The sequence below is a fragment of the Narcine bancroftii genome, chromosome 4, assembly GCF_036971445.1.
Source record: "Narcine bancroftii isolate sNarBan1 chromosome 4, sNarBan1.hap1, whole genome shotgun sequence".
In the NCBI taxonomy this organism is placed as follows: Eukaryota; Metazoa; Chordata; class Chondrichthyes; order Torpediniformes; family Narcinidae; genus Narcine; species Narcine bancroftii.
In genome coordinates this window covers 203,845,749-203,869,125 of record NC_091472.1, presented here as the reverse complement: position 1 = coordinate 203,869,125, position 23,377 = coordinate 203,845,749, and the positions used below count along the sequence as shown (strand labels likewise).

The following is a 23,377-nucleotide window of genomic DNA, read 5'->3' as shown; positions in this document are numbered from 1 at the left end:
TTGCTGCTTCACACAACTTTATTCAAACAGCTGCTATGAGCAAAGCCCAACCAAGGCTCACTGCTGGCTGAATATTTGTTCCCATCTTCACCAAAGGTTGATGTATTACTTCAGAGAAGTATTACTTTTACAATCTTAAACGTATATTTTTACCTAATTTTTTATTCCTATTTAAATATTTAAAATTTATTTTCCTTTTTTTTTGCCAGTTGCTTGAATCTGTTGGTTGTTTGAATTCCAGATACCTGGGGTTTTACTGTATTATGGAGATATTGGAGAACTTGGTGTTTCTTGGAAAAAAGAACTCTTGGTTCAAAACTAAATTTACAATAATCAGGTATTATCAGACTAACCTGTAAATATATATGCAGATAATTAAAATGGAGTTACATTATTTTTTCAATGCTCTAGATCAGGGGTGTCAAACTCAAATTCACGGAGGGCCAAAATTAAAAACTTGGACTAAGTCGAGGGCCGAACTAAATATTTATTGAAAATTTTCAACATCTGCATGTTTTCTCTTCTTTCAACATATGTAATGTTAAACTTTAGGATATAACTTTAGGAGGATAATGTTACAGGTCAGGAGTAGGTAGCTCAAGTTCACCCTTTGCTTGACCTGAGGGAAACCTATTTGGTCCCTGTGGAGATGTAGTCAGCATTCACAGGCTGTGTCCATTTTGGCCTGCATCAGGACTCAGCATTTCCTGCTCACTCCTCAGGCTCTAGGCCTCGACCCACCATCCCTCTACCTGACCAGTCCTTTATCCAACCTCTACTCACCCCTCACTCCACTCGCTCTGCCTCTACCCACCCCATCCTATACACGCCCCTGTACTGCCTCCCCTCAACCTGTTCCTCCCTCTACCCGTCTCTCACCCTCTAATCACCCCTCCCCTACTCGCCCTGCCCCTCCCCTTTTACCTCTTCCCTATCCACCCCTCCTTCTACTCATCCCTCCCTCTAACTGCCCCTCGCACCACCATAACTTCCCCTGCCCATTACTCCTCACCTACACCCTCTGCCCACCCCTGCTTACCCACCCACTCAGGCCCAGCGCGCTGCCGATCAGCCTTTGCGGACAGCCACCATCTCTCTCTTCATGTGCAGGGCCGAACCAGCCGTCCCTGGGGTCCGCGCGGGTGCAAGCGCTGAAGGCCGTGGCGACCGGGAGAAGTGCGCTCGCGCTATGGAAGGGCCGTCCGATGCCAGTCGTGCGGGGCTCGCGCTGCCCGGGGGCTGTGCGCAACCTGCCGTGCCCGTCGCGCCGACAGGAAATCACAGGCGCTCGCCCATCCGCCGCACCGCTCGACAGGTGGGAGAAGTGACTGGTTGTGCGGGGAACCTTCCAACCGGCTTGCCGGCTGATGACATTGACAGACTTCACGTGTTACAATTTCTCGTGTTACAATGGGGAAGGATGTGCAATGAAGGGGGAGGATGGTGGGGGTGACATGACCAAAAAACAGCATCGGCTCTCGCTGCAGGGCGGGCCACCTCTAATACATTTTTTAAATGATCTTGCGGGCCAAATATAATTATATCGCGGGCCATATTTGGCCCGCGGGCCAGAGTTTGACATGTGTGCTCTAGATTGTCACAATCTGGAGAACAGTGTGAGTGTTGTGTGGGAGAGGAGAAGCTTGGTGGGTTCAAAGAATAGTGGGTCTGGTCACAGACTGAATGCAAAAATTATCTTTATTGAAACACACGCAAGGGGATCGCAACACAGTACAACCAGTTGCATCGGGGTTAACACAACCGATACCAGTAACTGTTTACATCAAACACAGTCCAACCCAGTCACATTGGGCTTAACACGACTGATACCAGTAATTGTTTACACTCTCACAAACACAGTACAACGCAGTCACGTCGGGCTTAACACGACCAATACCAGTAACTATTTACACTCTCACAAACACAATACAACCCAGTCACATTGGGCTTAACACGACCGATACTAACAACTCTTTACACTGACTTATCAGAACCAAGGACTACAATACATTACATGCCATTCTTTGCCTAACATGGGCATGGCTCAGATACTAACTACAACTACAGGTACAACAGTACAACCTGTAGTGCTCACCTTACAAATGACTGCTTCAGCATTGTCCACTGCAGGGTTCATCTCAGGGCCTAAGAGCAACAGATGCTGAGCTACTACACGTGGTGGGCTTTACGGTACAGTAAGGAGGGTCCGGCACAAGTAATCACAAGGTGATTAAAAGGGGCCAGTGGTCAGGTGTAAACTAATGGGTAGGTAGAGTCCAACCTTGATTGGCAGGTGATGTGACTTCCAACCAGGTTCCAGAGAGGTCATGTGACCCTCCACAATCCACACCCCACCAGGTTCCAGATGGAGAGGCCACATGACCCTCCACAATCCACAACCCCACCAGGTTCCAGAAGGAGATGCCACATGACCCTCCACAATCCACACTCCCACTGGGTTCCAGACGGAGAGGCCACGTGACCCTCCACACTCCCGCAAGGTTCCAGACGGAGATGCCACGTGACCATTCACAATCGACATTCCCACCAGATTCCAGACAGAGGTCACATAACCCTCCACAATCCCCACTCCCACCAGGTTCCAGACGGACTGGCCATGTGACCCTCCACCATCCACATTCCCACCAGGTTTCAGATGGAGAGGTCACGCGACCCTCCAAAATCCACATCACATTGAGCTATGTTGGAAGCAGATTCAAATTTACTTCAAATAGGGTTATTGGTAGCAAGGAGGGCAATTGAAGTGAAAAAAATATAACTACCATCGGCTTTATCCTGTACACGACTCTGGCAACCAAAGCAGCATTTTGATGGTTCCTGAAGACAAAGTAGTTGTGAGGAGTGATATCCTCTGTGACTTAAAAGGCATATTGATGTGTAGATAGCATGGAAACTGCAATAGGCTGGCTGTGTTAGCTCCGAATAATAACAAAATGGAAAAAATAACAATTGCAACAACTATCTCTTGAGTTTCCAACTGATCGACTGTGGATGAAAGCTGTTTCCAGTAGTTATTACTAACTAGGTGCAACACGATCTGCAAAATTTTTTTTGGACAGATAGAAGTCGAATCCAAGCTACGTGTTGATTATCCAAGGGCCGCCTTTCTTGAAGTCCATTGCGACTTTGATTGTTGCCACTTCATTCAATGTTTACCAACCTCTGTATGAATCTAAGGGAACTGATGATTGACAGCTCAGTGAGCCCTTTTAATAATGGGAGGAACCTTTAGACTTGGCCTTTTTCATCCTCCATTAGTCACAAAAAAAGGTTAATGAACTCAACTGGTTGATGCAGGGATAATTAGCTTAGTATTAGTTAATATTCATTTACTTAGATTACTGATATCGTAGGCACTTAGCTTGCTGCAAATGATACACCTCATGATCAAAAAACTATATTTCACATGAAATAAACCAATTTTTGATTCACACTCATCCTAAATTGACACACATTTTAATATGGTTATGGATCATGATTTAATTGTAATTTCATTGATAGTAGGTGGAAAAAAGTGAACTCTGGATTCTAAACAAATTGCATTTAAGATGCTGAATCAAAGAAAATTGAAAACCACAAAGATTCTTTGCATTGATCATCATTATCGTGGCTAATCTTCGAGATCAAGGATGGTGGTCTTCGTTCCTATGGTCTCTCAAGTGGCTTATGGTCCAATCTTGGAATGTGGCCCACTGAGCGCAGACTAATGTGTGCTTGATGTTTGCACTTCAAGAAGCACATGATACTTCACAAATCACCAACTAATTCCAATGGCTTGGAAACCATGACGTTTGGGGCTGATGGATTTGTTGCAGCCTTCATAGCCATTGAGTTCAGAGTTACTTCGTCTGCCTGTCCCATCGTTGAGGTCTTGGATGGATTGTTCTTTGCCAGGGACCTCACCCTCAACCTTACCGCCTTGAGTAGCCCTACCAGGAGCACGGCTCCAGGCGGCATCGCTCTCAGGATCACACAAACTTCTCCACCACGACAAGATGGCAATCCACGGAGAAGTGCATCAATAATTGACTAAACAGTACCATAAAGAAACCAAAATGCAAAATAATGTCCATTTGGCTGAAAGGATTCCAACTGTATTCACAGTATTCAAGGGTGGTGCAGGAGAGGTCCGAATATTTCAGTGAGGTTCTACCCTGCTCCTGGTATGAACAGCTTTCATCTATTAAAAAAAAGGTAGGTTAGGCCAGGAACAATGTACAAGTGAGTATTTTTTACACTGCTGTTTTTAGCATCCTATTACTGATCCTTCCCATGTCCAGGTCATCTGCTCACCTGGAGTCCCAGAGTATTCCAGGAAGGAAACAGACCCTTAACCCAACTTGTTCATGTTGACCAGGTTGCCCACCTGAGCTATTTCCATTTCCCTGTGTTTGACACATACTGTCTCTCTCTAAACCAGTGGTTCCCGACCCCATGCACAAAATCCTTCTTGTTTGGATGGTTTTCTGACAACACTCTACCTAGTTCTCTTGGTATGAAAAAACACATAGGTACTGGATTCTTGAGAAGCATGGGATGCCATGATTGGGCGGCCCAATTGGCATAGCGGTTAGCGCACCTCCTTTATAGCACCAGCGACTAGTACCGGGGTTCGAATCTGGTGCTGTCTGTAAGGAATTTATTTGTTCTCCCTGCGTCTGCGTGGGTTTTCCCCGGGGGCTCCGATTTCCTCCCACCGTAGGTTGTAAATTGGGTGTTGGATGTATGGGCCGAAATGGGGTGTTGCCATGCCGTATGTCTAAATTTAAAAAAGAAATAAAAAAATTAAGACAAAACATCGCTGGAGGGCTCAGCAGGCTAGATAGCATCCATGGGTAGAGTGTCAGTCAACGTTAAGGGTCTGAATCCTTTACGGGCAAGGGGCGAAATCGCCACTTATAAAGAGTTCAGACCCGAAAGGTTGACTGACCATATTTCTGCTCGTGGATATTTCTGTCTGACCAGGTTCACTGAGTTCCTCCAGCAAGACTGCCTGTTCACGGTGGATGTCACTGCTCTGGAGGTTTACGCGGGAAGTTTCAGTACTGCCGGCCCCTCCCCATTGACCGCAATCACCCTCGCCCCGATTGGTGGACTCTGCTCATGTTTCAATTCGGGTGACGATGTAGCGGGCGGGACCAGGACGCCCATTGGTCAAGCTTCGTTCCAAAAGGAAGCACGTGCTTCGGTTCTCTCGGTGATTGGCTGCGAAGGTCCTGGTGGCGGCTCTGCAGACAAGAGCGAGGATGGCGAGCACTGAATTCTGGAGGGTGAGTGTCGCTTGCGCTACACAACGCACGAGTGGGTTCTGATATTTGTCTTGTTCAGCGATAATTTTAAATGATCTTACCCCCCCCCCCACCACCATGATCACACACACAAAAAAAACGTTTCTACGTTTGATAAGTTTTAGGTCTTAAATTTCTTTTCAGGTTGGTGTGCATCCATGACTCGCATCGACCAAGCAATTTTGGTCGGGTGAAGATCTCGTTGTCATGATAATGAATATGCATGAGATGTATTCACCGGACCGGAAGTCAGATGGTATGAGAGAGAGAGAGAAGAGCGCGAAATGGAGGAACAATGAAAACTGGAGAATAAAGACATGGAGATATTTAACTGGTAAAACCTGCGGTAGTAATGTTATTAGCTTCACATTTCGGTCCACAAATGTGACATTGGCGACGAGGATTAAAACAACAACATTTTGGAACTTCAATGTGATAAGCATTTTGATTTTTGAATCAGTGGCTTTGGGCTGAAAAAGTTTCCTCAATGCAGGCGCAGAAGCTGACTTTCTAACACTTCGAGGTGTTCCTCATTTTGACCCGACGGGTGATGCAAGCACTGTGAGTATGAAGTGGAAGGCATGGCTGGAAGAATTTGAAGCCTACGCCGACAGTCGTGGCCTATTTCTCGATAGCGGTACGGTGGAACAAAAAGAGCAGAGGAGAGCGTTACTTCTTTTCACCGCAGGACCCGCAGTTCGGGAAACTTTTAAGACACTTTTGAATACAGGAAGGAAGGATGAATACCAGAAAGCCGTCGATGCATTGAATGCACACTATGTAGTGACACCGAATGCTACATTTCAACGCCATTTGTTTCGGAGAACGAAACAAGAAAATGGAGAAACGATTGCTCAGTACGTGACGAGATTGCGACAGCTGGCTGTTGGATGCAATTACATGGCAGCTGATTTGGACAACCAATTATTGGATCAAGTCGTGCAGCACTGCAGATCAGACAAGCTCAGGAGACGTCTGCTGGAAAAAGGGACTGAGTTGAAGCTCACCGATGCTTTAGCCATTGCTGCTGCATTAGAGGCTGTTGAGGGGCAATTTCATACCATGACCCTGAAGGACAACTCAAGCCAGCAAGTTAAAGAGGCTCTCGCATTGCCATAACCAGCCAAGATATACGTTGACACATGACGTGGAGTGTTTTCGATGTGGAAACAGAGGTCATTTTGGAAAAGACCCATGCTGCCCAGCAAAAGACAAAGTTTGCAGAAAGTGCGGAGGTAAAGACCACTTTGCAAAGAAGTGCAAAAGCAAGTCCAATGCAGACCAGAAGGGGAAGAACACAGCTTCCAAAGGCAAAGCTTGGGGGAAAGGAAAGTATCCTGGAAAGAAAGACACTATTCGCCATATAGACGGTGTCCCAGAAAGTGACGATGATGATGATAACCAGGATGGACCGAGATACTATCAATTTACATTGAATGATGTACATCATGAGAAGGTCCCAGTGATAATTGGTGGTGTGACGGTTCAGGTCATTGTAGACTCAGGCAGCGCAAGACCTGGCAATACTTCATATTGGAGCTCGTGTCAATTCAGTTCAGTCATACGAGGATATGAAGCAAGAATTCCCCGCAGTTTTCCAGGGAGTAGGAAAGCTGAAAGGTCGACAACTAAAGCTAGCGGTGGACAAAATGGTCAAACCCAAGGCGCAACCAGTGCGCAGAACTCCGTTTGGACTTCGTGGGAGAGTTGAAGCCAAAATTAAAGAGTTGATCGCGCAAGACATTATTGAACCTGTGGAACATTCGACACAATGGGTCAGCCCAGTAGTGATTGTGCCCAAACCAAATGGCAACATAAGACTGTGTGTTGATATGAGGATGGCCAATGAAGCTATAATTCGAGAACGACACCCTATACCAACAGTCGAGGAAATACTTCAGGAGTTAACTACCAGTAAAATATTCTCAAAAATTGATTTAAAATGGGGCTATCATCAATTAGAGCTGGACCCAGAATCTAGAGATGTAACAAAATTTATGACTCACTGTGGATTGTACCGATACAAGAGACTATCGTTGGGCATTAATGCAGCTTCTGAGATCTACCAGTATGAAATCCATCGAGTGATTCAAGGCGTTCCTGGAGTTGCCAACATTTCTGACGACATCATAGTTCATGCGCCTACAAAAGAAGAGCATGACAGACGGTTGAGGCGTGTACTATCTAGACTACAGGAGGCAGGCCTTACCGTGAATGGAAACAAGTGCCAGTTCGGTGTGTCAGAAATGGACTTCATGGGACACAGACTTACACGGGAAGGACTAAACCCAGCAGAGGCCAAGGTGAAGGCTATTGCAGATGCACGTGCACCCCAGAACGCAACGGAGGTGAGGAGTTTCCTGGGATTGGTCAATTATTGCGCAAAGTTCATCTCTAACTTTGCTACAGTGGCAGAACCACTAAGGAAACTAACCAGGAAAGGTGTACTATTCCATTTTGGATCTGAGCAGAAGAAAGCGTTCACAGCGCTGAAGCAAAGTCTGACGGACGCTGATACTCTTGGATATTATGATCCGGATGCACCAACCAAAGTCATAGCGGATGCTAGTCCTGTTGGTTTAGGAGCCATGTTGGTCCAGATGCATGATGTAGGACCAAGAATCATTGCCTACACCAGCAGATCGTTGTCAGATGTGGAAAGGAGATATTCTCAGACAGAGAAAGAAGCACTCGGACTTGTATGGGCCTGTGATAGGTTCCATGCATATTTGTATGGCATTGAATTTGAACTCATCACAGATCATAAGCCATTAGAGGTGATCTATGCCGCTAGATCCAAACTGTGTGCCAGAATAGAGTGATGGGTGCTCCGACTCCAACCCTACAAATATAAAGTAGTTCATATTGCCGGGAAAGCAAACATTGCTGATCCGCTGTCCAGATTGGTGAAGGATGGATGCCCACAATCCAAGTCAGAATTGGGGACAGAAGCAGAGAGCTTTGTACGCTTCGTAGTTATTCAGTCGACACTGAAAGCTGTGACCACGAACGAAGTCGAGAGAGAGTCCGAACATGACCCAGTACTTATGGAAGTGAGAGAATGTATCCAGGGTGGACAATGGGACAAATGTACTCACAAGGCTTACATTCCCATTAGAGACAAACTTTGTTGCATCGGACAGTGTGTATTGAGAGGTTGTAGATTGGTGATACCGCAGAGGTTGAGACCGAAGATCGTATCCTTAGCTCATGAAGGACACCTAGGTATTGTTGGTACTAAGCAAAACCTCAGGAGTAAAGTATGGTGGCCAGGTTGTGATAAAGACGCAGAGAAACTCTTCAAAACCTGCCATGGGTGTCAAATCACAAGTAGGAGTAATCCTCCAGAGCCGATCCGGAGTACGCAACTCCCGACAGGACCATGGATCGATGTAGCTGTTGATTTTCTTGGACCTTTACCGACTGGTGAATCAATCATGGTAGTGATAAATTACTACAGCAGATACTATGAGTATGCTGTGATGAGGTCAACGACCACTGAAAAAACAATACAAGCATTAGCAGAGATCTTCGCAAGATATGGATTGCCTGTTACGCTATACTCTGACAATGGTCCACAGTTCATTTCAGAGACATTTGCTGAATACATGAGGACCACAGGTATCCACCATCATAAAGTAACTCCAAAATGGCCACAAGCCAACGGGGAAGTAGAGAGACAAAATCAGTCCATTGAAAAACGATTACGGATTGCTCACGCAGAAGGACAAAATTGGCGACAAGCATTGCTATCTAATGAAGCTGTCTATCGGGCAACGCCTCATGCAACCACAGGAAAAAGTCCTGCAGAAGTGCTTTTCGGGAGGAAAATCCACACAAAAATGCCCGAAATAAAGGAAATCAGGGACAACCAGGAGATGAGGGACCACGATGCTGAAAAGAAAGGAGCAGCAAAGCTGTACACAGATTCGAGACGTGGAGCCAGGTACTCAGACATCATGCCTGGAGATAATGTTCTAGTGAGGCAAGAGAATGGTGGTAAGCTAGACACACCTTATTACTATCAACCCTACACTGTCGTATCCAGAAGTGGCAGTATGTTAACAGTCAAGTCTCCGGCTGGAGTCCTGTACAAAAAAAATGTGTCTTCTTTAAAAAGGTACCAGTCCAGAGCGACATCGAGCGAGGTGGTTGAAAGTCCAATACGAGATGCTCAACCTGAGGGACCAGATGATGTTCCCGAGGCAGTTACCAGCATTCCTGATGAAGTGACCAGAGTGGCAGAAACACCCTAGGCCGTAGCGAGCAGTGTTTCTGACGCTGAGAGTGAACAACCGAGTGGCGACGATAGCATCGCAGGAAGGCCGAAACGAGACAGGAAACCACCTAAACGATACGAAGACTTTGTGCCGTATTTCTAATTGTGCCTGCATTATCACGAAAGGGAAAGTTTGTGACAGTTGGAATGATAATAGAACATTGGGACAGTGATTTGATCATGTATCATAAAGTGCGTATATGAGTGCTGTATGAAGTACATTTTTGTTTAGTTGAGTTATTGTATTACAGTTGGTTACGACATGTTTATGTCATTATGTGTAGAAGGAGTTTGAAATTGTTGGTTCCGAGGGATATTGATAAGGTGACGGTGTTTACATTTCAACATTAAGGTGTAAAGTTTATTTCTGGTGAAAGGAGGGATGTAATGAATATGGATGAGATGTATTCACCTGACCGGAAGTCAGATGGTATGAGAGAGAAGAGCGCGAAATGGAGGAACAATGAAAACTGGAGAATAAAGACACGGAGATATTTAACTGGTAAAACCTGCGGTAGTCGTGTTATTAACTTCACATTTCGGGCCACAAATGTGACACTCGTGTAAATTTTTAAAAAAAATCCCAAGAAATGCTGGAAACATACAGCAGGTCAGACTGAAGCGCGTCCGCATCCTGATTTTGTATTTCTTATTTCCTGTAGCTGGTTTATTTATTTTCAATTTACAATATTTATTCTCTTACAACCCACACACCCTACTTGAATAATCCCTTTGCCATCGGCGCTTTGTGATTAGTAAGGGATTGCTTAAAGTGGGACGTGGGTGGGAAGGGCCACTGCTCCAGACCCAATTATTAATGAAATATTTTGCTTGAGAATAATTGTCATTGGCCAATTTCCTTTGGAGTTATGAAACCATGCACATAACGAGACAATGAGGGATGATTAAAACAGTGGGTTTCAAACTTTATCTTCCCACTCACATCCCACCTTAAGCAATCCTTTACTAATCACAGAGCACCGATGGCATAGGGAATACTTAAAGTGGGATATGAGTGAAAAAGAGAAAGGTTCAGAACCACTGGATATTGTTATGAGCCCAGAGGTCCACAAAACCTAGCAGCAATAGATATTTACCATGACAAATGATAACTTAAACAAAAGTTACTTTTAATTATCTATAAACATGAAAATAGAATCAAACTTTAACTTATCTCTATTGACATAACTAACCTAACTTAACTCCCTTCTAATTCTAAGCGCACGTGTATGTAATGTGTGTGTAAGTTCAGAAAAGTTTTTTGGTTCACAGTCCAATCTCCCATCTCATTCTTCCAAGTTCACTGGTAGTAGGCAATTCTTATACTGTTCACAGAATTTAACATGTATAAAGTTCACCAGGCTTTGGTCCTTGAAAGATAAATGGTTACCGCTCAGGAAGGTTCTTGTCGATTTTCAGAGAGATTTGTTGTTCCTTTTTAATCAGCTACTTCAGTGTCTTGCTGACTAAACCTGCCCCTACCTATTATAGGGCAGAGCTCCAGTATTTGAAATAAGATCTGTTTTAAAGTGTTTGTATGTGACCTACTCTGACAACCTTTCCCAATTTATCTCCCAATAACATATCTATATATATCTATATACACTTTGTTGAAGCTACATTTAATGTCTAAAATATAAGGATACTCCATACCAGCATTATCTTGATTGATAAATGGTCTTGTTCCCCCTTTTTAAAAAAAAAAATACCATTTGATTATCTGCATTCCTGTAGTTTTGCTCGGTGTAATAACTTCATATTCCAATCCTGCCCACCAAACAGTTGGATAAACCTTGACAGGTAAGTAAACTATGCCCTGAAGCTTAGCTAGTTGGCATAGTATTAATTTTTAAATTCTGAACTGTTCCTGACATTGTAAAGCATTCAAAGACATTTAAAAATATTTAAAAACAACATCATTTAAAACTATTAATATAGCAAGACCTGCACTGAAACGATTTGTTTCTGCACTGTTTCTCCATCAGATTAGTCCTGCACACTAATTGCAGTGAGCCACTTTCAGCTATTGGATCCCTCGTGGGGTTCAAAAGTCCATGGAATTGGTGACATTTAATCGCAAGAGCCGTCTGCAAATTCTGGATTTGTGCTTCCATGCAGGAATCCCAAAACCCTGATAATGACTGGGAGAATGCTGATATTTTGGTCTGGAATTGCTGGCCTTTGGCATTACATTATGTTTGTAAAAATTATTTGTACCTTTAATAAATCTCATTATTTTGTGGTACTTGGCTTCCATTTTAGATGTTGTATCTGATAATTCACTGCACCAACAAATGTTGACAGTACAGTCCTCCTCTATAAAGTGTGCAATCTCATCATCCAGTTCTGCAGTCACACAGCCAATACTGATTTAGAGTTTGCATTGCCAGTGTCAGCACTGTATATCTCAGTTCAGTGTTCCTGTGCACAGCTTTTTTTTTTCTCTTTTTTTTTCACACCATAAATCACATTAGCCATGATATACACTATTTATTTTCTCCCCCCCCCTCCTCCCAAGCCACCCCCCCACCCCCCCCCTCTCATCCATGTTAGGTATACAATCTAGGTTGCATTAAGCCAGTCAGACAATGTTGTCATTCAACAAAATTACACCAGAAATTCTACTGAGTCCATTCTTTTCTTTCCTTCTCCTTCCATCAACTTAGGTAATGTTTGTCCCCGGTAGGTTTTCGCTATTGTATTTAATGTAAGGCTCCTATACTTGTTCGAATATTTCAATATTATTTCTTAACCTATATGTTATTTTTTCTAATGGAATACATTTATTCATTTAAATTTAGTAGTTTCTTCCTTTTAATTTGGTTATGTATTCCATTAATATTTAAAGACATATAGTTCAGCGTAGCCCTTTTATATTTTGTTTATCTTCTCTTTCCGTTTTTCCATCATTACCTTTCCTCCTTTTCCATTTCTGTTTTCTTATTTTCAACTCTTTATAAGACAACATTCCTACAACATCCAACATTTTCCTTATTCTCCTATTTCTATCTTATTTATCCCCAATCTCCCCTTCACCTCCTGAGTTGTCCTTTATCCCTTGTCGGACAACCACATCTCCCCTCTCCATTTGGATTTGCGAATCCACTCGCAAGCGTCAACTGATTTTGCAGTGACCGCTATTTCCCCCCACCCCGCCTCCCCCAGAAAAGATTTCACTTTTCATGTCACAAAGGTCACTCTTTTAATTCCCTCCTTATTCTCTCTATTCCATTACCTTCCCTTATTAATTCTTGTCTATACTATCTATATTTTCCTCTAAGTACAGATACATTCATGTATGCTCATTGTCTCTATTCACTCTTATACCTCTTTACCCGCATACATATCAATCGTGATCATTTTAACTCTCATTACCCGTCTTCCTCCCTCAGTCTATTTTTGTAATTGTTCTGCAAATTTTCGTGCTTCTTCTGGATCCGAGAATAGTCTGTTTTGTTGTCCTGGAATAAATATTTTCAATACCGCTGGATGCTTTAGTATAAATTTATACCCTTTCTTCCATAAAATCGCCTTTGCTGTATTGAACTCTTTTCTCTTCTTTAGGAGTTCAAAACTTATATCTGGATAAATGAAGATTTTTTGCCCTTTATACTCCAGTGGTTTGTTGCCCTCTCTTACTTTTTCCATTGTCTTCTCCAGTACCTTTTCTCTTGTAGTATATCTTAGGAATTTTACTACAATAGATCTTGGTTTTTGTTGTGGTTGTGGTTTAGAGGCCAATACTCTATTCTATGTGCCCTTTCTATTTCCATTTCTTGCTGTAGTTCTGGACATCCTAGGGTCTTAGGGATCCACTCTTTTATAAACTCCCTCATATTCTTGCCTTCTTCATCTTCCTTAAGGCCCACTATCTTTATGTTATTTCTTCTGTTATGGTTTTCCATTGTATCTATTTTTTGAGCTAGTAGTTCTTGTGTCTCTTTAGTTTTTTTATTAGATTTCTCCAATTTCTTTTTTAAGTCTTCTACCTCCATTTCTGCTGCTACTGCCCGCTCTTCCATCTTGTCCATTTTCTTTCCCATTTCTGTTAAGGTCATCTCCATTTTATTTATTTTCTCTTCTGTGTTGTTTATTCTTTTTCTTAAATCCTTAAATTCCTGTGTTTGCCATTCTTTAAATGACTCCATGTATCCTTTAATAAGAGCAAGTATATCCTTTACCTTGCCTTTCTTTTCTTCTTCTATTTCACTGTACTCTTCCTCTTCCTCTTCTTCTTCCTCTGGGTTGACCATCTGTTGTTTCTTTGGTGCCCTTTCCTCCTCTTCTTTCTTGTTTCTATTGTCTTCTGTGGTCTCTTCTTGCTGCAGGTGTTCTGCAGCTGTCGTTGCCGGCTGTGGAGGTCGACTCCCCAGCTGGTCTCCCCTCCCGTCGGTGTGTTTTTTTTCATTCGCATCGCGCATGCGCGGTTGCGCACTTTTACTCGGCTCTGCGAGCCATTTTTGTAGTCCATTATTTACCGACCTGAGGGAGCGGGTTTCTCTCTCCGCAGCGGGCCTCTTCGGACAGGTAAGGCCTTCACCTTTTTCCTCCTTTGTCTTCTCTTCCTCTCTTCTTACCGTTGCTTTCGATTTTTCTTTTTTTGTCGCCATCTTCTTTCCACCTTTATACTCACTTTTCTGTAACTTTTATTTCTGTGCCTTTGTGTTTTCTCTTGTTTTTCCCGACTTTTCTGGAGAGGGCTGGAGTTCACCGTCTGGCCACTACTCCATCACGTGACTCCCTCCCCCCTGTGCACAGCTTGAACTCCAAGAGTCTGGATTCCTACCGTGAGAAGGACAAGGGGAGAGAGTGCTTCCAAGTAAAATAGTTACCTGGTGTGGTCAAGTATTGGGGTTTCTTCATTATAATTCTGTATCTTGCCAGCTGACAATGCTGTGGGAGTTCCTTCATCCTGTGGACAAGTTGGTACAACACTGCTGTCTTAGGGGTGGTTACTGAATGCTCGTCTAGACAATAATGCGCACATCCGTGTTAAAATAATGAAAAGATCAACCAGTGGAATGCATCGTGAGTGAAATACAGGCAGCATTCTTATTCCCTGACACAAGATTTTTTTCCCCCAGAAAGTTAGCATTCTGTCGGATGTGCATAACCTGTCGTTGATGACATGTCGTTGCAGCCTCCTCGGATATGTGACGATTACTGGAGTGAGTGGAAGCATTGTCGGAGTCTAAGGAATCTCTTTCATCATTACTACACATATGGAGAATTTCCCTCGTGTAAACAGTGGAAAACAGATTACAACAATTGCAGAGAATGGGAAAAACACAGGTCTGGAGAAACTAAGGTGAGAGTTCAGAAGAAAGCACTTGTGGATGTAATAGTTGTGAATTTAGCCCAGTGGTTCCCAACTGTTTTCTTTCTACTTGCATACCACTTTATGTATTCCCTATACCGTCGGTGCTCTGTGATTAGTAATGGATTGCTTAAGGTGGGTGGAAAGAAAAAGTTTGAAAACCACTGTTGTAATTGTCTCCAATTGACTCGTTATGAGCACTGGTTCGTAACTCCAAAGGAAATGGGCCAATGACAATTTTTCTCCAGCAAAATATTTCGGTCACAATCGGGTCTAGAGCAGTGGTTCTTAACCTTCCCTTCCCACCTTAAGCAATCCCTTACTAATCACAGGACCAATGGCAGAGGGATTACTTAAAGTGAGATGTGAGAGGAAAGGAAAAGGTTGAGAAACAACGATTTAGCCAAATAGCACCCACATTTTTCTTGTGATTGCTTGGAAACATGCTTCCTATTTTCTTAATCCTAGTTCTATAATTTTAAAAATGCAGTAAATGCAAGAAACAGTCAGCAGGACAGGCAGCATTTGTCAAAAGAGAAATGGTCCCTGTTTTGGGTCTGAGATCATTTGTGCTGATGCTGTGATTCTCTCGATTGAATAATTCCACAATTTTCTGTGTCACTTTCAGGCTTCCACCCCATCTACGTGTATTTGATTTGTAGTATTTTAAAAGTTCTTCTCTGATATTTGTTTCCTCTTGTGAAAGCAGTGGTTTGTGCTGGCTAAAGGTGCATGTGCTTCCCTAGAAGTAACCATTTTTAAAGACCACCTGTATTTATTCCCTCTAAAGCCATGGAAGGTAACTAGACCATTTGGCTCCTCGTGCGAACTCTGACATCTTTCATTCCAGTGCCATTTTATTGGATTAACCCCATTTCCTTCAGTATCCAAAAATATAGTGATCTTCATTCTCGATCATTTATTGTCTTGTAAACAAAAAAACGCAATCATATTTTTCCTTGGTTTGCCCTGTAAATTCTGCCTTGGCTGGATAATTCTAAAGATTCATTATCGCCTGTGTGACAATATCATTTTTTTCACCCCAATCCTGAATTATTTTGAGACTCTGACCCAAGCCCCTGGACACTCCAGCCGATATCTAGCCAGGTCAAATGCAAGAAGAATTTTCTACATTTTTTATTGATTCCCTTTTCTAAATTTGAGGGTTGGGGCCCAACTGCTTAATCTGTCATCATAGCCCCATCTCAGGAATCTATCTGGTGCCCTTCTGTTTCACTCCCTCTATTTGCAAGTTTTTAAAAGCACTTCACAACCATTTCCAGAATTTTGGAATGGGGTCATTGCTGTAACATGAGCCGGTAAAAGTCCCACAATTGATGACATCACTATAATCTATATTTAAAATTGAAACAAATGTTGTTCTGGGCCCAGACAATCCTTTACCTCCTTTGAAATTTCATAAGATCTAGATACATTGCCCCATAGAGTCTGCCCCGCCATTCCATCATGAGCTAATTCGTCCTCCCTCTCAGCCTCACTCCCCGACCTTCTCCCCATGCCCTGACTAATTAAATAACTGTCAGTCGCTGCCTTGAATACACCCAATGACCTTACTTCCACAGCCATCGGTAGCAAAAAGTTCAACAGATGTGCGACTCTCTGGCTTAAGAAATTTCTCCGCGTCTCGGTTGTAAATTGACGCCCTTTTAGCCAGAAGTTATGCCCTCTTGTCCTGGACTCGCCTACCATGGGGAAACAACCTTACCACATCAACTGTCCAAGCTTTTCAGCATTTGAAATGTCTCTGAGGTCCCCCCTCATCCTTCTGAACTCCCGAATACAGACCAAGAGCTGACAAATATTCCTCATGTGCTAACCCTTTCATTCCTGGTGTCATTTGAGTAAATCTTCTCTGTATCCTCTCCAACACCAGGACGTCTTTTCTCAAATAAGGTGCTCTAAACCATACACAGTCTTCCAAGTGAGGATGCACCAGAGCCCTATAGAGTCTCAACGTAACATCCCTGCTCTTACATGGCATGGGATCATTGCATTCGCTGCCTTCACCACCAACTCAACCTGGAGGGTATCCTGCAGCAGATTTCCCAAATTCTTTTGCACTTTGGAATTTTGAATCATCTCCACGTCTAACTAATAGTCCGTCCGCCTATTTCTTCTACCAAAGTGTATGACTGTACGCTTTCCAACAATGGATTTCATCTTCCACCCCTTTACCCGTTGCCCTAATTAATCCATCTCTCTGCAACGTTTCTGCATCCTCAGCACTACCTCTTTACCATATATTTTTGTATCTTGTGCAAATTGATCCACACAATCATCTATTCCATTACCCAAGTCATTTATATAATCACACACAAAGAAGCGGCCCCAACACTGTACCCTGCAAAACACCACTGGAACCGGTAGTCAGCCAGAATAGAATCCCTTTATTCCCACTCTTTTTCCTGCCAATGCTCTACCCATGCAAGTTCTTTCCTGTAATTCCATGGAGTCTCATCTTGCTAAGCAGCCTCATGTGTGGCACCTTGTTGAAGACCTTTTGAAAGTCTTAAAAACATTAAGATTGATTAAAATCCAGGGCTGGAAGCGATATAACCCAGGTTGCTGTGGGAAGTGGCTATGATCTTTGAGTCCTATTTGACCACAGGGGTTAGGGTTAGGAGTTTCTTGAGGAGTGGAGAATGGCAAATGTGGTCCCCTTGTTTTTTTTTTAAAAGTAATCTGGAGAATCCTGGGAATTATAGACCAGTATGTCTTATGTCAGTGGTGTGCAAATTATTGGAGAGGATTCTTCAGGATAGGATCTATGAGCATTTGAAGAAGTACAGTCTACTCAAGGACAGTCAGCATGGCTTTGTGAAGGGAAGGTTGTGCCGCACGAGCCTAATTGAGTTTTCTGAGGAGGTAACAAAAGAGGCTATGGTGGCAGATGTGGCCTAGGTGGATTTTAGTAAGGCATTTGACTGGGTCCCCCAAGAGAGACTTGTTCAGAAAGTCATGAGGCATGGGATCCAGGAACCTTGGCTGTATGGTTAAAAAATTGGCTTGCATGTAGAAAGTAGAGAGTAGTAGTGGAAGGAAAGTATTCTGCCTGGAGGTCAGTGATGAGTGGAATGGCGGGGGGATCTGTTCTGGGACCCTACTCTTTGTGACTTTTTAGATGACGAGGTGGAAGGAATGTTCAGTAAGTTTGCAAATGATACGAAAATTGGAGGAGTTGTGGATGGTGCTAAAAGTTGTCAAAGGTTACAAAAGGATTTAGACAGGGTGCACAGTTGAATGGAAAAGTGGTAGATTGTGTTCAATCTCGGTAAGTGTGAGGTGACGCGTTTTGAAAGGACAAATCAAAGCTTGAATAAAGGGTTAATTGTCAGTTACTTAAGAGTGTGGATGAACAGAGGGACCTTGAGGTCCAAATCCATACAGCCCTCAAGGTCTCCGCACAGTTTGATAGGGTAAAGGCCAATGCAATGCTGGGCTTTATTAATTGTGGGGGGGCGGGGGGTGGGGGACTGAGTTCAGGATTCGAGAGGTCATGTTGCAACTCTACAAATCTCTGGTAAGGATTGTGTTCAGTTCTGGTCACCTCATTACAGGAAGGATGTGGAAGCTATGGAGAGGGTGCAGAGAAGATTTACCAGGATGTTGCCTGGATTGGGAAACAAGTTTAATAAGTCAAGGTTAGCAGAGCTGGGACTTTTCTCTTTGGAGTATAAAAGGATGAGAGATACTTAATAGAGGTCCACAAGATTATGAGAGGTGTAGATGGGGTGGACGGCCAGCATCTGTTTCCCAGGGCAGGAATAGCAAACACCAGCGGACATAGGATAAAAAAAATGAAGGGAGGGAAGTTTAGGGGAGACATCAGGGGTGTTTTTTATGCAGAGTTGTGGGTGCTTGGACTGCCTTGCCAGGGATGGTGGTGGAGGCTGAAACATTGGGGGCATTTAAGAGACTCTTAGACAAGGACATGGATGGAATAAAAAATAGAGGGTAACGGGGTAGGGAGGGGTTTAGTGTTTTTTTTTAAAAAGAATATATGGGTTAGGTAAGGGTTTTGAGTTTTTCTCTTTTTTGTCTAATTATTAGTTTTATATAAAAAAACAAAGTATTTATTATTTAGAATATGGATATGATTTACAATTCATGTATGTTAGTGTTATACGGAATGTCTTCTATAATGAAGACTGCAAAATACTCATTTAGCTCCTCTGCCATCTCCTTGTCTCCCATTATTATTTCTCCAGTGTAACTTTCTCCTGGTCCTGTATCTACTCTCACCTCTCCATTCTCACGAAGAAGCTGTTTTTGTATCCTCTTTGATATTGTTTGCTGGTCAACTTTCATTCTTCATCTTTTCCCTCCTTATGAGATTTTTATTTACTGGCTGCAAAATTAAAAAAAAAATCCCAATCCTCCATCTTCCCACTAATTTTTGCTTCCTTGTTTGTCCTCTGCTTTTATGTTGGCTTTGACTTCCCTCGTCAGCTACAGTTGCGACATTTTGTCTTTTGAATATTCCTTCCTCATTTCTTGAAGAAACTCCATCCGTTGTGGCTCCGCCGTCTTCCCTACTAGTGCTCCCTTCCTATCTACTTTGGCCAGTACTTCTCTAATTCCACTGAAATCCATCGAACCCACTGAAATATTGACACATATAACTAGTTTCTCCTTGTTAAATCTCAAAATGAACTCAGTAATAGTGTGATCTCTGCCCCCTGATAGTTCCCTTACTCTAAGCTCTCTAATCACCTCTGGTGCATCACACAACACCCAATCCAGAACATGCAATCTTCTACTAGACTCATCAACCAGCTGCTCTCCAAAGCCTTTTCATAGGATTTCTAAAAATTCTCTCTTGAAATCAATTCCTAGCCAGGGTTTCATGACTACCGTAACGTTGCCCTTCTGACACACCTTTTCTATTTGCTGCAGTAAATTATTGTCCACATCCTGGCTACTGTTTAGAGGACTGTATATAACTGCCAGCAGTGTGTATTTTTTACTCTTGCCATTTCTTTACTCACTCCACAATGATTGATTATCTTCTGATCCCATGTCAACTCTTTCTAATAATTTAATGCTGTTCCCTACCAATAGAGCTACGGCCCCCCAACCCTGTTTATCTGCCTATCCTTTTGATACACTGTGTATCCTTGGATATTAAGGTCCCAATGTCATCCATCTTTCAGCAATGACTCTGTGATGGCCACAACATCATACTTGTTTCTTGTGCTGTGTGCATTTAAATACAATACCTTTAGCCCTTTGTGTTACTTTTGAATATGACTGCATTGCAATTCATCCCACTGGCTGCAACTTTGCCCAATCTGCCTGTCCTTTGACACAAACTCCCTACCAGCTGCCCCTATTTGTGTGGCAACCGTCTTTTCACTTTGGTTCCCACCTCTCCTACAAATGTAGTTTGAACCCTCTTTCCGCCCCCCCCCCTCCCCAATAGCATTAGCAAACCTCCCTGCCAGGATATTGGTTCCCCTCAAGTTCAACCTGACCCACTTGTACTGGACACCCCCTTCTCCAGAAAAAGTTCCAATGATTCAATAACTTCACCATCTCTTCAGCCAGATATAACCATATAACCATTTATGGAGCGGAAACAGGCCATGTTGGCCTTTCAAGTCCGCACCAGTTCACTGATTTTGTGCGCCCTCTTCAGGCATTGGTGATTTTAAGTGTAGTGTATCTTTGAGAATTTTAACATCTATTCATAGGTACTCTGTACTTTGGATGTGAAATCTCATATTAAAATATTCAAAAACATTGGCTGTGTGGGAGAAGCCAGTGAGTGGCCGTGGACAATAGCTTCTCAGACTGGAGGCCTGTGACTAGTGGTGTGCTGCAGGGATCGGTGCTGGGACCAGCGTAGCTTGTCATCTAGATCCACAATCTGGACAACAATGTGGTGATTGGATCAGCAAGTTTGCAGACAGTACTCAGATCAGAAGCGTTGTGGACAGCAAGGAAGGTTTTCAAAGCTTGCAGAGGGATCTGGACCAGCTGGAATAAACAGCAGATGGAATTTAACATGAACAACTGTGAGGTGTTGCGTTTTGAAGGACAAACCATGAAAAAATGGTGAACGGTAGGGCACTGAGGAGTGCGATAGAACAGAGGGAACTGGGAAAGTACTGTCACAGGTGGATAGAGTTGTAAAGAGAGTTTTTGTCATATTGGCCTTCATGACCTTCCCCAGCTCGTGGCACTGGGAATAATCCAGAGATGATCACCTTTGAGGTCCTGCTATTATCAACCTCTTTCTTTTGCTAACTCCCTAAATGTACTTTGCAGGACCTCTACCTCACTTTTGCTTATGTCGTTGGTACTAATATGTACCTCTACCTCTGGCTGCTCACCTTCACCTTTACTGCACCCATTAAGAAACATTCTGGTCCCAAGCACCCCATTAGTCTGGAGCCTCTTTTGCAGTTGCAGAATCTCCTATCTGTTCCCCTGACTGTTGCTCTACCTGTCTTCACCCTTCCCTTGAGCCTCAGAACCAGCCACAGGTCTGGCCATTGCCTGGCTCAGATAGATCAATCCCCCAGCAGTACCCAAAGAGTGCTGTGGAGAATAGCTGCCGGATACCCTGCACTGCCTGCCTATTCCCTTTCCATCTCTTAACCGTCACCCAGCTACCTTCCTCCTGGGTATGATTGTGTCCCTGTAACTCTTGTCTATCAACCCTCCACCTCCCAAATGATCTGGAGTTCATCCCAACTGCAGCTCCAATTCCCTAAGACAGTCTATAAGGAGCTGCAGCTGGATACATTTGACGCAGATGAAGTAATCAGGGGTACTGTGTGCTTTCCTGCCTGTCCACGTTCTATCAGAGGAGCATGTCCCTGCCCTGGCTACCATTCCTACTGTCCATTAAAAAAAACCTGTCCTTGCCTTACCTCAATTCTTTCACTTCCACCTTCGCCTTCGCTCACCAAGGCCTTTCAAACCGAATGTCCAGAACTAATTGAGGCCTTTAAATTGCTGGAGATTCTTTAGTGTCTTGAAATAATCTTCCTTTGTTGTAAAATTCCAGATCCAGACAGCATATGAAAATAGAGGATTCATCTTTAAAGGTGAAATTCCACAATGAAGATGGTGGAAGTAGATAATTCTCCTTCCTGAAAAGGACTGGATGCTGTCAAATGAAAATTTGCTAAGTTTTGACAGGGAAGGGAAACTGGCAAATTGCAGCGATGGCAGAGCGATGGAGTTGAGGTCTTGTCAGCTTTATTCCAACACATTGAATGGGATGGAACATGAGTGAGAGAGCTGAAGGATATGTGTGCAAAGTTAAATCTTAAGCGAGTGATTTTTCACTCCACTGCAATGTAAATATTTGAATTAAAGTCCAGAAGGAGCATTAATTGATTTTTAAAAAATGGAGTTGATGGTAGTAAGTATAAAAATGAACATGTTCAAATTGTAATTTGAGAGTTGAATGATACTGAGCCGCAATCTAAGACCTGTGATACCATGGTGGTATTAAGGAGAGAACCATAGTTGATCAAATGGAGACGAGACGGAGGAAAAATGGTAGGAACATTCTGGTGTGAGTGGGTAAACTGTTGTTCACAATTCTGATTTCTCATCTCAACATTTTGAATTTATGAAAAATTCCACACCAGCTCCATATGTAATATATACACACACAGTAAAACTCCAATAATCTGCTATCAGACTACTTTGAAATTGGAATGGTTTAGCACTGGCCCATAAGGTGATATTTTCACGTTCCCTTTCAATTCACTGCATCCTCTGATTCTGTGCTTCCTTGAATCTTACTGGGTTCACTGCAAAAATATCACAATATTGTTTAAAATGCATTGAATTGAAAGTGTTAAAGTATCATTAAGAATAATATCCAATATTGTGGAAGATTTAAGTTTGGTTGAATAATTGCAAAATGTTTTGAGTAAGTTTGTATTTTTTTTTGTTATTAAGCTTCCTGAGAGTATTTCTTTGACGTAGCTTCTTTCTTCTATAACTTTAGCAGCAGTCTCTAGTTGAAAGCTAATGTGGCTAAAATGTAAAAATTTTGCAGAAAGCTTTACGTGAGAGCGAGAAGAAAAGGTTAGAAGAACGAGCGAGGCATCGTCCAATCTGGGAGATGAGGAACAATCCACCAGTTGAATGGCACATTCCCCTGAATGACAGAAGAGGAAAATAGTGGGAATTGCCCGGACCTGGAGTTAAATTGCCAGATTGTTCGCATCTCAGTCCACTATTTTTTCTGCTGGGCATTTTTTACAAGGTGGGATTTTGGTGAATCCAACTTGGAACATCTCTGCTTTGATACCATCTGCTTGTCCGGATACAACTTGGAATTTGGTTCACCTTCTGGATTGAATATAACACCCAAGTTGGCATGCAATTGTTCGAACCAGTAAATGTTTTTAAGACAGTGTTCCTGTAAAGATGTGTTCAATTAAATAAAAACCAGCCAGAAAAATAATTTTGTCTGATGACCAA

The 23,377-nt window shown here is 42.9% G+C and overlaps 1 protein-coding gene across 3 annotated transcripts; it reads left to right on the top strand.

Moving 5' to 3' along the window:
- Positions 1-1,036: 1,036 nt before the first annotated feature.
- On the top strand, positions 1,037-23,360 carry c4h22orf39 (chromosome 4 C22orf39 homolog). 3 transcript variants are annotated; one of them, XM_069933685.1, is made up of 3 exons: positions 1,037-1,315; positions 14,729-14,896; positions 22,950-23,360. In XM_069933685.1, the coding sequence occupies exons 1-3, from the start codon at positions 1,103-1,105 to the stop codon at positions 23,073-23,075; spliced, it is 507 nt and encodes a 168-aa protein (XP_069789786.1). In that variant the 5' UTR covers positions 1,037-1,102; the 3' UTR covers positions 23,076-23,360. The 3 variants fall into 3 exon arrangements, 1 of the variants encoding a protein (XP_069789786.1); XR_011356347.1 differs by lacking the exons at positions 1,037-1,315; positions 22,950-23,360 and adding exons at positions 6,872-9,308; positions 9,430-10,090 and having other exon boundaries at positions 14,729-14,817; XR_011356346.1 differs by lacking the exons at positions 1,037-1,315; positions 22,950-23,360 and adding an exon at positions 6,872-10,090 and having other exon boundaries at positions 14,729-14,817.
- Positions 23,361-23,377: the final 17 nt, after the last annotated feature.

What these genes read in the sequence shown, in the direction of transcription:
- c4h22orf39 (XM_069933685.1), top strand. Translation starts at nt 1,103, where the DNA reads ATGTGCAGGGCCGAACCAGCCGTCCCTGGGGTCCGCGCGGGTGCAAGC. An exon ending in TCCGCCGCACCGCTCGACAG is followed by an intron (nt 1,316 to 14,728) that starts GTGGGAGAAGTG and finishes ATGTCGTTGCAG; the next exon opens with CCTCCTCGGATATGTGACGA. An exon ending in ACAGGTCTGGAGAAACTAAG is followed by an intron (nt 14,897 to 22,949) that starts GTGAGAGTTCAG and finishes AAAATTTTGCAG; the next exon opens with AAAGCTTTACGTGAGAGCGA.